Source organism: Echiichthys vipera (assembly GCF_963691815.1).
Source record: "Echiichthys vipera genome assembly, chromosome: 7".
Taxonomy (NCBI): domain Eukaryota; kingdom Metazoa; phylum Chordata; class Actinopteri; order Perciformes; family Trachinidae; genus Echiichthys; species Echiichthys vipera.
This window is the reverse complement of record NC_139832.1, coordinates 25,788,762-25,802,299: the sequence shown is the minus strand read 5'-3', so window position 1 is coordinate 25,802,299 and position 13,538 is coordinate 25,788,762. Positions and strand designations below refer to the sequence as shown.

The window sequence follows — 13,538 nt, the reverse complement described above, 5'->3', positions numbered from 1 at the left end:
AAGGGGCCCCTGACTACCTTAATCCACCACTGCCTGTGATGACATCACAAGTCCGGTCTACTGCTGCTGACACCAGAGCAGCTCTACATTCAAGAGCTGAGCACTTCCAACACAAGCAGCAGGAGCTGGCAGGGCGCAACTGGTGTTAGGAAAACTGGTGACACAAGGACCAGCTCGGAACCACAATCAAGTTGTATTTCAAACTAAATGTATTCTTGTACAAGAAGAGAGCATGTCGTTCACTTAACATCAGTGTCTCAACGTCCTCAGAGCCAAGTCATTTAACATGCATTTGAACAGTAACGGCTGTCATGGTGATACATTTAGAAAACAAAGTAAGTTATCTGGCTCATCCCATAGCAATCACCAACTCTCCTGCCGACTCAGCAACACAACGTGAGAAAAGATCCCTGTTCTCACAGTGAAACACAAAACAACAATACAGCCAGAGTTCTCACATATAACTCATAACATGTCAACTGGCACCACGCTTATGTCTCTTTAATAGATGTGTCTTTTTCTATTTACCACACAATAAAGAATCATTGGTTGTATGTATTTTGTGTAAATTTACACAAAGATTTGATCCGACCGAGACATCACGAGGATGTTGATCTGATCTAAAGAGGCTGGAAGAAGGATCCAGGTCAGTAACACAATGTAATGTGCGGTCTCTGCTGTTACAGATCTGCATTCAACGTTGCATGGAAGTACATTTACAGTTTAGAGTTAAAGTTTCATCAGCAAAAAATATTTTTTATATAAAAAGGGACAATTCACCCGTTTGAATTCAGATCTGATCTGCTAAAATCCAGCAGAACTCTGGCAATTTTTTCAGCCATGTTGATCTGAAAACAATGCCCAGATTTCCATGACATAGACCTGGATTACATTGGGTCAATTATCCCTTTAAGGAGTAGAATGGCCCCTGTAGATTATTATTCTGTGCTTTTGACTGCAGGACTGTACTTGTTTCGCAGCAATTTTAAACTGAGGTATTGCTACTTTTACAACAATAAAGTGAATACTAAATATTTCATCAGCCACTGATCAACTATACATACTATACAGTATATAGGCTAGCACGTTAGTCCATACGTCATGCCAGGAAACACTAAAAAGGAGACAGGAACCAGGAAAAAGTTCCAAAGACAAGGAACAAAAAGCCAAGTGAGAATATAGAGCTAAAGAAAAGATTAGGCAGATGAGGGGTCAGTGGATTCAACTTTAAGTCTGTGTTGTGTCTGGCCACTATAAACTGCCTGGATTATCAGCGTGACCTGAACATGAACCACTGAAAGCCTCATGCACAATGTGACGGCCACCAACCGTCTAGAGTTTACTCAAGAAAGTTTTGGACGAGCCCCCAATTATGTTACGGCCACCAGGTCAAAATGCCACAAAGGCCAATAAGATAACAACAAAACCAGTTTCAAATCCAAAAATGATTTATTGTTTCCTAACAAAAAGAACTAAACCTGAACCAAAACAACAAAAAAGTCAGACGGGCTGGTAAAAATAACAATAACAGGTGCTCTGGCCAACCACACAATGGGCCGTCGGACCAGAGACTCAGAACTACCTAAATAATGACCTAGACTCGAAACAAAACCACAAAAATAGTAATGCCATCCCATCCTTCCCAAGCTAAGTAAAACTGAAAATGATGTAATGAATCAAACCAAAACACCAGGCTGCTGCCACCAGTCTGAGTGCAGAGAGACAGAGAGAGGGAGGGAGGTCTCTTTATAGGCTGAGGCGTCATTAGGCCAACATGGTGCAGCTTGGGCCTTCAATCAGCCAATCAAGGTTCAGGAGCAGCGAGGCAACCTGAGGTACTAATGGAACAGAGAGACGGGTTAATACAATACTAACACGAGCAGAGGGAGCGCATAAAACACAATAATATGACAAGCCCATAGGATTTATTTGGCACTTAAACATTAAGGTGAACTGGCCTCGGATAAACAGACACAGATGAATATCACTCCTAGAACTTGAACACACACACACACACACACACACACACACACACACACACACACACACACACACACACACACACACACACACACACACACACACACACACACACACACACACACACACACACACACACACACACACACACACACACACACACACACACACACACACACACACACACACACACACACTCTTCTATTTTAGACTTTTTCATCTGCATAGTTGTGCTGTAGGCCACTTAAAGGGGCTGTACTCGACATTCAGAACATAGCAACAAACAAATATTATCTACTTTCACTCATTCGATATAGACCACTCTATGTGAAGAACAACAGCATTTGCACTGTTTGAGAAAACTGTCCTCTTTTCATATCGACAAAACCATGATAACCCTATTTTGTCCTGGTCTTATTGAATCCATGTTACCATTTTCTTTGGTGTCATGGCGAACAAGAACTCCTTGAACCTAATAGTGAAATGGTCAGGTAAGCTGATGGTCCAGATGAACCCCTCGTCCCTGTATATCAAACAGTTACAGCAGATAGCCACAGCCATTTAAGATGACAGTCCACATCCCCTGCACAGTGAGTTCCAGCTTCTTCCCTCAAGATGGAGGTTTTTATTTGCAAGCCGTAGGACGAAACGTTACAAAAACAGCTTTGTTTCACACTGGTAAACAGGCTGTAGTTGCACAAAACTGCACAAGTCACTTTGGTGCATGTATCTGATTTTATTATTTATAGGTTTGTTGGCTTTTTATCTAATTGTTGTATTCTCATTTTACTGAACTGTTTTTTGGAATTTTCTCTTGGCGTTTTTATATTTTTAATTATTTATTTTATTTCATACTTTCATTTTATGGATTGCAGCACTTTGTCGATTCTAATCTGTTCCTTGTTTTATGCTTTATGTCTTGTTATTATTGTTCATATGGTGATGGATGTCTCCACTCTTGATTGCGAAACTAGTTCTAGGTATCAATAAAGTAACCTGAACCTGAACCTGATGTTTTAGGCTGTATGCACTACAGGATATTGACTTTTATGAACTTTGATTTCAAGTTGTAAAACCTGTGTTTATAGAGTTGTGGGGTCTAATAGTCAAGTTCAAACCACAATGAATAACATATCTGCCAAGGCCAGACATGATTACCCATGAAAGAGCAACCCCACAGTACTCAGTCCAGTAAGACTTGACCTTAAACTTAGTTACTCTCTGGTTCATACTTTAGCTGACAACAAATTACACCAATAATAATTAATTGCATTATCATTTTGACTTCTCCTAAAGTGTGATTCCGGCACAAAATCATCCCACGGTCTTTTTCGGCATTTACACACATCAAATAGGCCATCGAGACAGTTTTTTTCGTGTATGAACTATTGACGAAGAAATCCGGTCAAGTTGCTAACAGCCAGACGTGGCTAACACTGATTAGCTCAGGGCAGAATGGTGAAGGCATTAAAACAGCTTTTTTAACCACTAATACTTCTCAAAATAACACCAAACCTCTGCAGTAGCATGAGAAGAGTCCTTACACATAAAAACAAATTACAAACAATGTAGTTAGTGAACCCAGAGTTTATTAAAAGAGTGTTTTAAAGACTTACCAACTGGCCCAGGTACCAGCTCCTCTCATAGTAAAGTCCATTCAAGTCGATTACCAAAGTCAATCCAAAAGGAAGGAGCCCATTGGTGCTTCAGTATACGTGTAAGGAATCTTATCACGCCACTGCAGAGGTTTGGTGTTATTTTGAGCAATATTAGTGGTTAAAAAAGCTGTTTTAATGCCTTCACCGTACTGCCCCAAGCTAATCAGTGTTAGCCACGTCCGGCTGCTAGCGACTCTCCCGTATTTCTTCGTTAAAACTTCAACCAGGGAAAAAAACTGTCTCCATGGCTTATTTGATGTATGTAAGTGTCGAAAAAGACCATTGTATGATTTTACACTTTAAAGGAGCTGTACTCAACATTTAGAACATTAATACAGGAGCAAACAAATATTTTAAGATATATGAGAAATAATGTTATCCTGAGCAGAGAAGGAGGTCCCTTTCCCTCTGTGTGTGCTGGAATCCCAGTTGGAATCCCAGTTTCTCCGTTGATATCCGGTCCACAGAGAGATTTCCTGGCTATGTGCTGGATTTTAAGTCGGAGGAAGGGCGGAACGTCCTTTGACTTGCTTTCAATACATTTATCAAGGAGCAGTTTCTGGTGTGCGGACTTTATTTCCCTTACATACTTACTTTATTTTTTGGAATATGTGTGTGCTTCTCTCACCTGGATGTTGTACACCTCTTTGTAGTGTGCTTATTGAAACACCTGAACTAAATTAGTAGGAGTGTGCACTGACTTCTGGCCGTATACTGTGCCAAATACATGACCTCTGCTGCAGAGGGTGGCCTTCAAGTCACTGCCTCTCATGTACTGTACTCTGAAGCAACAAGCTGCAGCACTGCGTGACCACAGGGCGGCACAGGGACAGACCACGGTTAGACACTAACCAGACCACTCTTCATGGGACTTTAAGTGCTGTTCAGTAATGAATTCAAAATGAATGAATCAACAGCAGAAAACCACCCATGTCATACTGCAGGAGAGGAGGATAAGGACACAGACAAGACTTCAAACTTTACTGAAACTCCAGATAACTCTTTTCATGAATGGCTCTTTTTTTTCTTAGTGAATCCAAACGCTGAGTCTCCATTGTGCAGCATCAATGTGTTGAAGTTTGCCTGCTGATACCTCGAGGTTATGTCTTCACATTAATCAGAAAGTATCTGATTCACTTTGAAACGCATTACTTATGGACAACAGGAGCCTTTTAAAAACAATCATAAATAACATAATATTGTAATAGCTTCCCTAACCACATGTTCGATTGTAGGTTAATGTCAGTACATGTTGTGAAGCTGACAATGAAGTTTTGAACACCTTTCTATTGTTGTACATTTTTAGTGTATGTGTTATTGCACTGTAATAAAACACTGTACTAAGAAAGTAACGTTTGTGTCCGTGTCTTTGCTTTCCAAACAGAATATCTGCCCCAATCATTTGCTCGCTATTTCCCCTATAAAAGGTTTTATTTATGTGCACTATAAAAAAAATAAAAAAAAACTCTCCAAAAAGAGGGGGAGATACTTCTCGTATGACAGATGCAGTATATTCAGTACATCCCATCCTTGTCCCCATAGCTCCGAGTCTAAGTTAATACTTCTCTACTCCTTATACCTTGTAAGTTGGAATATAAGCAAACTGTTATTTATTTCCTTACGAGTTAAATTAAACCCTATTTTAGAGTTTTTTTGTGCAAAATTGAATCTTTTAAATGAAATGAACAACTCAAGGGGGCTGAATGACATGCAGTACCACAACGTAATAGTTGAAATATTTTTATTACATGAAAATATTAACCATTGGCACTTAATTTACTCTAATAAAATCAACCTTTAAAACATTTTCAATCAGGTAAAAATGGAACAAAGTCAGTCGAGGAATGTGGACCAAACCAGGGGGACACAAATGATTCTATCACAGCAGATACTCAACATCACCTGTGTGTACTTTTACTCTCATATCCACTTCACCTGGCAGGTCATTTGAATCAGCTCATCGGGTAAAAACTGTCATCGTAAGAACATCCCAGGAGTCAAGGGAGCACGATGACACTTTAAAAACTAATTGTTTGGACTGGACACATTGCACGTATGGAAGCCCATGTCTGCCATAAACATAAAAACAAAGCAAACCCTGGCAAATCAAGTGAATGAGAAAAGATTTCAAAATCTAATTGTCTCAATTCTGACACACCAAATTAGATACTTTATTAGGTCCACCTAGCTAAACCAATGGCGGGTTCAGACTACACAGTATCTGTGCTTGTTAAAATGGTCATTATGTCAGATTAGATAATTATAGTCATAAATTCTAGCTGTGACTTGACTGCTGAGAGATCCCTGACCAGTCATCACTTGCGGCCTTTCACAACGCGGGGGGCAGGCGGTGCTAGGAACCAAACATTGGCAGTGCGTGTGATGCTGGCTGTCTCGTGTTCAGAAAAGAATCCGTCTGCAGCACAATCATCATTCCTCACCCGCTTTCCTTGTTTACAGCTGTGCGTGGAAGAGAACTCACTGTGCTCCTGTTGTGTGTTCAAAGTCCCGGATGTGACAGAACACACGCAAAAAGTTCCAACATGGTAGTCTTTCGGTGGGGATTTGTGAGGCGTCCCACATGCGGCCTTGGTTGTCGTGTCACTACACGGGATAAAATGATGGATTGTCACATTGTTGTTCCCGATCCGAACAGACACTGTCGGGTCACACTCGTGCTGATATTGTGCAGTTTGAACCCGCCGTAATGACCATCATTAAGCACCAACTGTGGCGCTGTGGAAGTGTATTGTTTTACACAGGGGCTTGGCTCTGTAGTTTACTTAAAGTATAAAGGATAAAGTATTAGAAATAACTCCCAGTATAATAACACACCATTCATCAGATTGATTGCAGCACTGCTAAAACAAATGCAGTCTAACAAACTGCTGAGTTAACTTAGTGTCAAGACAGAAATGGTTAAATCACACAATTCTAACACACTCTTAATCTTATAAGTTTGACTTAGTGTGAGTATTTTTATGTGGAAGTAAGCCTGGCCCACAGAGTTTCAGTAGTGTTACTTAATGTTCTTTGGGTGTTGGCTTAACACAGTTTCTTGCCTGGATTAAATAGCTTCAGGAACATGTACACAGGGACTTTAACCCCATCTGGGAGTCTGTCTAACGTGAAAGACTGAGCATTTGTTTGACTCCTGAGTACAGAGACAGGGGAACTGCCAGGCTTCCATCAAAACATCCACGTTCTGAAATCATACGCACATGAAGATGCCATAAAGTTACCTCAACATTTTAATTACGTCCTTGTGTCCAGGTTTTAACCCTCACAATATGTTCTGCTGCAACAGAACCAGAGGGCACACACACACATGCTCTAGAGCAAAATTACACAACCATAAAAAAATAAACATTCTCAAAAATGTATGTACAGCGTAAAAGCAAGGCCAAGGGGTCATTTCAAACAAGGCTAATTTGTTTCTGCATCAGCCGCATATTTCAATGAGGTGCTTAGATTTTCCACTGCATCACCAAGTCTTTGTAGGACCAATGATGTATACTTTCATTTAACTCCTTTGAAATGACCGTGCACTTTCAAAAAACATGTACGGTGTGATGCCACTGAGCTTCTCACAGCTGAAAAGAAAATCAATTTAGAGAAGTGAGTGGTTTGGTGTGGCGGGAAAGAGCCACTGTTAAAAATGTATAAGAAGAAGACAAAAGCAAAAACATCCTTTCCTGCTGGTCTCTAAAGTCTTCAGGTAATTATCAGTTTGGACACTGTCCCATTGCTGGTCCCATGGGTGCTGAACCTCTGTAGTGTTGTCCTTACAAACAGCGTGTTGTTGTTGTTGTTGTTCTTGTAACAGAACTAAAGTGGAGTTAGTAAAGTATGGGGCCCACATGGAAAATTCAAGCCATCTTTGGTTTGAGGGGTTAAAGAAATTCTTTGAGGGGTTTATAAGAAAATCTGCTGTTGGCTGTTTACTTCTGCTCCCTGTCCTGGGATCAGCAAGATTATCGTGGCATGAGCAGCCAAATGTAGGAGAACAATGTTTCAATGACGAATGCGCAAAACAATCTGCACCAGAATTCAAATAAACCATGAAGGTTAAAAACATTTTGGACATGACAGGGAAGAAGTGACTTATCTGTCTTTCTAGTCACATTCGAGCCTCATCTCCCTGTTAATGTTTTTTTCACTTTCATTATGAGCTCTGTAAATGCATTATTCATCATCCATCTGATGTTTAATAATGATGATGGATTATTGGTATGGGTGCCATAAAGAGCCACAGCTGTGTGTAATAACAGCTCTTCAGGTATCAGCCTGCAGAAGGTGTACTCATGGACCAGAGGCTAAGCTGTAACATTAGCTAGCCGTATCAGTTAGCTGTAAATTAATCTCACATGCTAGGTCTGACCACGAGCCTCTCGTCCAGGAGCATGCTTCCTGGTGTAATTCGGCAGAGAGAAAATAGTTCCAGGTGTGTGGATTATCCTGAGAAGCCGATTCATTATTTCTGGTAAGAGACATTGTTGTTGAGTTTTTCCAAATCTATTTCTCTTCTGCCTTGAGCACCACAAGCAGAATGCAATCTAGTTCCATCATACTGGAGAGAAGGCAGACATCTCTTCACTCACACCAAAGCTATCTAGACTGACAAATAGAACTAAAGGTGAGAGGAAAAATACAGATGTTTGATTTTAGGGTCAACTGTGGCTACTGAACGTAACCACATTTCAAAGCCCCATCTTGAAGAAGGACTCTGTATCAACCCATCATATTTCATTTCATGTAATGCTTACAAAGTGCATGTGAAAATTCTAAAAGTTACTCGGGGGGCCAACAGCTAATTTTTGCCCCGGGCTGTCTAGTGGATTTATCCAGCCCTGTTAATAGTCAAAATCATCAAATTCAATGGAACCAAATATCTGTGGCTGATGCTCAAATCATTTCTGGATGTTTGTTTCAACATGTCCATGTGTGGAAATACAGTGTTGACAGAAGACGCTTTTCATCAAGACAGAGATACAAAATAAATAAATATCAAACCAAAACCAATGTAAAAATCACTTGGCCAACAATAAATACATAACTGGTGTTATCAGCAGCTAGTTTTAAAACATTACTAATTGCAGAAAGATCATCACCTGCATCCATCTTTTACAAATTAAAGTGTTACATGTAGAGCTCACCTACTGTATGTCTGTGTATGCAAACTGCACGATACTAATTAAGAAGCACCCGTCAGCAACCAAAAGCGTCTAAAAGCAGGGAGTACACTTCCTTTGAACCATCCTGTGCACATTTAGTGCAGAAAAAGAAACCGGCACAACATATTTGGTCATAAAGATTAAAAGCTACAAAGACCTGGAAATAATTTAGAATATATACAAATCGGTCAAATGTCACAAAATGATTACACCTGTAAAAAAAACAACAACACTACAATTCAAGCAGAGAATAGAAAAAAGATCATTTTTGGGTTTGTTTAGTAATCTAACTATCCTGTTGGCCCGTGCTCAAACCCCTGATCTATTCACTCGGAACGCACAAACAAACCAAGACGATGAGCAGACAAACTGAAAACATTCTCTAGGCTGCATTTACAGGGCAAAATAATAAAAAACACGTCATGGCCATAAAAACAGTTCGCTTCTCTAAAATAAATTAGCTGAGAACGCTAGAAGGTAACGTGTCATAGGTGCTTCAAACTAATTTGGACTTAAAAATAACAAACAGTCGGGCAGTCAGTCTTGAATTAATTTGAACAAAAATGTGAGGAAGAACAAAAGGAGCAGCAAGAGACAGCGTTAAAGAAAGACAGCCCTGAAGAGAAACACCACTTTGGAAGTTAGAAAATAGAAATTAAGGCCTCAAGGGGAAAAAAAAGCCAGAATCTTGCATATAACCACCATCTTCTTGCCTCAACAGTGCATCCACCTGCCTGTTATTCGGTCTCTCTGCGGTCTCTGTGTGGAGTCAACAACTGTTGTCAGACCGACAGCAAAAGAGAGACACACACAGCCCCTGAGAAAGGTTAGTGTCATCCTGCTGCTAACCTGTAACCTGTAAATTATGAATTCTTTTAAAATAATGCTAAACCTGGGAGCATATCCCCAATGTATTCCAATCCCATGTATTTAGAGAAAACCTTAAATACACAGCTTGTACTGTACGTTGAGTGTGTGTGTGGTGGCCCCGTGATGTGAATGCAGCACTGTGCTGTCCAACAGTGGACATCATACAGAAGGCTTAGTGCTGCATAACACACACCTACAGTTTACACACAGGTCTTTCTTCGATAGTTGAATAAAAATCGCTGTGGTCTTGGTCCATCAGTAGGAAATGACATCATGTCCCGGGCCTGACTGGTTTACATGTGACCCAGGATTTGCCGGGGATCTACTTGTGTACGACGTTAAACTCAGGTCCCGTCAAGAGAAGGTGCAACCGGTGTCAGACTCACCCGGCAGCGTCAGGGCCAGCCGGGCGGGCCTCAGCACTGCTAAAGGGTGGCAAGTACCCTGAGGAAGGAGATGATGAGGACACAGAACGATTGTCCTACACCGAAAACAAGAGCCTCCAAAGAGATCATCCGCTTTCCTGCTGCCTTGTACACACCTGCTATGGCTGCACCTTAAAAAGAAGAAGAAAACAACACATTATTCGACAGATTACCATTTAGTATGACCTACAGCAATGTCTTTTACACTGCAAATGACTTTCCATTGAACTGAGTAAAAAATGGATAATTAAAAGAATCACTCTTTGATGTACAGTACTTTTCCAGTTACAATCACAGTTCATGATAATCTAGAGTTGTCCCAAGCAAAGTGAGGGCCGATTCAGACATTTTTCCCTGGATTAGTATCAACTATAATAATCTGAATGCCAGTCCTTTCTTGTCTGTGATTGGTCCACCTCGGCCTGCTAGTGCTGAAAATGTGCCGTCCTTAATGGAAGTTGGGCTCTACAGTGCAAGCATTTCATTCAAATATGCAAGTGAAAATTAGTAAACCTCAGAGAACTTTTTTGAGGGAGGAAACTCCACTTTGCCAAAGCTGTCCAGTTGCATTTACAGATCTTTGAGCCCAATACCGGTTTCACAGGGGAAAAATTCACAGATTACTGATATGGAGAATTTTTCTGCTGGAAAGAAAATTAAAAAATGTGTTTTAAACAATACACCATTTGTGAACCTGAGTGGTCCAGGGGGGAATCTGCCCAACGCCAATCGACTGAGCGATATATTGGTGTGGCTCTACTGCCCAATCACAAAAAGACTGTTTACAACCTGATCTATACAGATAGGAAGACTTACTAGTGAGGACTCCCCCACAAACTGGTCCCACGATGCCCATGAGGAGGATGGCGATGGGCATGAACCGGGCCATCTTGTGCTGGCGTAGCGTGGCGAGGGAGAGCAGAGCTGCAGGCAGGTGGAAGACCAGAGAGGAGACCGCTGCCCACAGAAACACTCCATACCACATCTCTGGACACACACACAATCATACAGCCACACATCACCTAATGCCAATGCCAATCAAAGTACAAATAGTGTACAGCTCCACAGTGCATCAGGGTAAGTGAATTCGATCTTTCAATAATTCATTAACGTGATCCTCGCTCTCCGGCTCCATGTCCTTTATCTCCTCTGTGAGAACAGAAGTTTTGCAAAGGGAATAATAATAATAATTTAGTCTTCAGAGAGCTGAGTCTTTAAGGGACTCAATGGAAACACTGATCTACATTTTCTGACACTTTTTCGACAGTTGACAAATGAATCGATAATGAAAATAATTGTTGCAGCCCTGTAGTTACAAGGTAACATGGCTGCTCTCAACCCTCAACACATCCACGATAATGGACAATGCAGCACTGTGTCCACACACACTGTAGCTTGTCACCCAAACACCTGTAAAGAAGTTCTCTCCCACCGACTACTACGCATTTGTAAGCTATTCAAAAGAAAGGCTTAGATACAGGGCGAGGGACTTAAATGAACTCCCCAGAATACAGAAGCACTAAAAAACATTTATAACTCAATTTTTCCTACAGTTGAAATGAAAGTAACATAGCTGAGAACGCCGCAATTTAATCTTATAATAGTAATAACAGAAAACACACGTTTTAAGACGACGTTTAGGACTGTACAACACATTTGTTAACCATAGCTATTACAACAATGCAGCAGGAAGTTAGCTAGCTTCAGGAGTGTACCTTGATGCTAACGCGTCACACAACTAACATATAACACACAGATACACATTTGACCGGGAATTGCGCATTTTTCAAGTTTCCCCATATCTGTCAAAAGGAAACACACTAGAGGGGACTTCGTGTGGTATTCATACCCATGTAAAACAGTTCAGCACTAATGCAGTGTGTGTAGCTAACAAGCTAATGTTACCAAACATGAGCCCACCTGAGAAGTCGTTCAGAGATGTGTCGTTGCCTCGAAATGTGCCGTTTTTCCTCGGCACTAAATTCAAACCGAGTATTTGCTGGACAAAGCCGACCTCGCTATACCTATCCTGCATGTCTCACATTGATAACATACACTACATGAATGAAATATAGCCAGCAGATTTGTAAAAGAAGAAAAAAAACACGAGAGCCGGTGAGGGATTTGCAAAGCCTCAATCTTGACGCAAGAAGCCTAAGCTAGCATCATGCTAGCCGGGCTGGCTGTCAACACAACTTGTTCTGACGTCACAGGACGATGTCTGCCCCGAGCCAGGTCTGTCAGGCAGCAGCGCTTCCGCCTGGGGGAAATGGAGAGTAAAACAAGCTATAAACGAAGCAAAAGTGGTCATAAAACTGCAGATTAAACGTCTAAGGCTATGGAGAGCTAATTGTAAACGGTAGTGGTTACTTGGAATTTTCCCGGAGAGCAGGAGTACCACGTCGTTGAGTATGTTGCCCGCCTGAGAGGCTATACCCCGGGAACATTTAGCAAACGGACGTGAAGACAGGTGCATTTGAGATGGCGCATACTGGATCGCTGCTTTAGAGAATAAAGGTGAAGTAGACATACAACAGTTGGGGAAACAGCATGTACACCTGTTCTAGTAAAAACCCAAATAACCGGGAAATGTCGCACTTAATTTGCGGCTTGTCATAAATGTTTTAGGTATATACACATGTAAACTTCTTGAGGTCAAAGACTAAATTGACACCGAGCTACTGTCTTTGGGTTTAGACCTGGAGGTACAGTGTTGTTTGTGCAGGTGCATAGTAATAATAAGCAATTCTGTATATGCAGTTTCAATCTAGTACTTTGCTTTGGTAATAGACACTTTCCCTTTGAGAAATATATATTTCTTAGAACATGTAAAACTTTTTACTAATGTGTTCTCCAAGGTTTGTTTTGGCCCAACTTTCCACTTCTGTTACAGTTATTCAGAATGGAAGAAGAAAAAAGAAATACTGACCTCTCCCAAGCTCTCCTTGACTACAAGAAGCAGCATCAGTGCTCTTGAACTTCAGCCTTCATCAAAATCATTGACTCCTCATCAATGCTTATGCTGTTTTTCAATGCAGGAAGGACGCCACATGCTAACTGATAAATACCATGTACTGCAGTGTTTCGATGCAACTTTTAATACTTCTAGAAATATGGGTAATTGAGTAGAGATTTCCTGATTTCCACTGTCTGGAAAGTTACTTTGACAGTTCCATCATGAGAATTCTCAAGAAGCAGTCTTCGTAGAAACCTCTGCTAGGATTGTGTATCTGACCTAATAAAACCAAAGTCAGACAAGCCCATCTGACTTAAACCATCTACAAAGCACACTTTGCTTCAGAAATGAAGATGGCATTTAATCAAGGAGCTGACAACAAAACGGGGGTGGTAGCCATCTGGAAATAGCTTCTTCCCTTTCCAATTCTAGTACAGTTGTATTTTCTTTTGGAAAAAATCCCAACCAGTGATAG

The 13,538-nt window shown here is 40.9% G+C and overlaps 1 protein-coding gene across 1 annotated transcript; it reads right to left on the bottom strand.

Moving 5' to 3' along the window:
• Window positions 1-5,383: 5,383 nt before the first annotated feature.
• On the bottom strand, window positions 5,384-12,227 carry tmem170a (transmembrane protein 170A). The gene is made up of 3 exons (XM_083915989.1): window positions 12,028-12,227; window positions 10,924-11,094; window positions 5,384-10,238 (listed from the first exon to the last, which is right to left on the bottom strand). The coding sequence occupies exons 1-3, from the start codon at window positions 12,140-12,142 to the stop codon at window positions 10,108-10,110; spliced, it is 417 nt and encodes a 138-aa protein (XP_083772115.1). The 5' UTR covers window positions 12,143-12,227; the 3' UTR covers window positions 5,384-10,107.
• Between the last annotated feature and the right edge of the window lie 1,311 nt (window positions 12,228-13,538).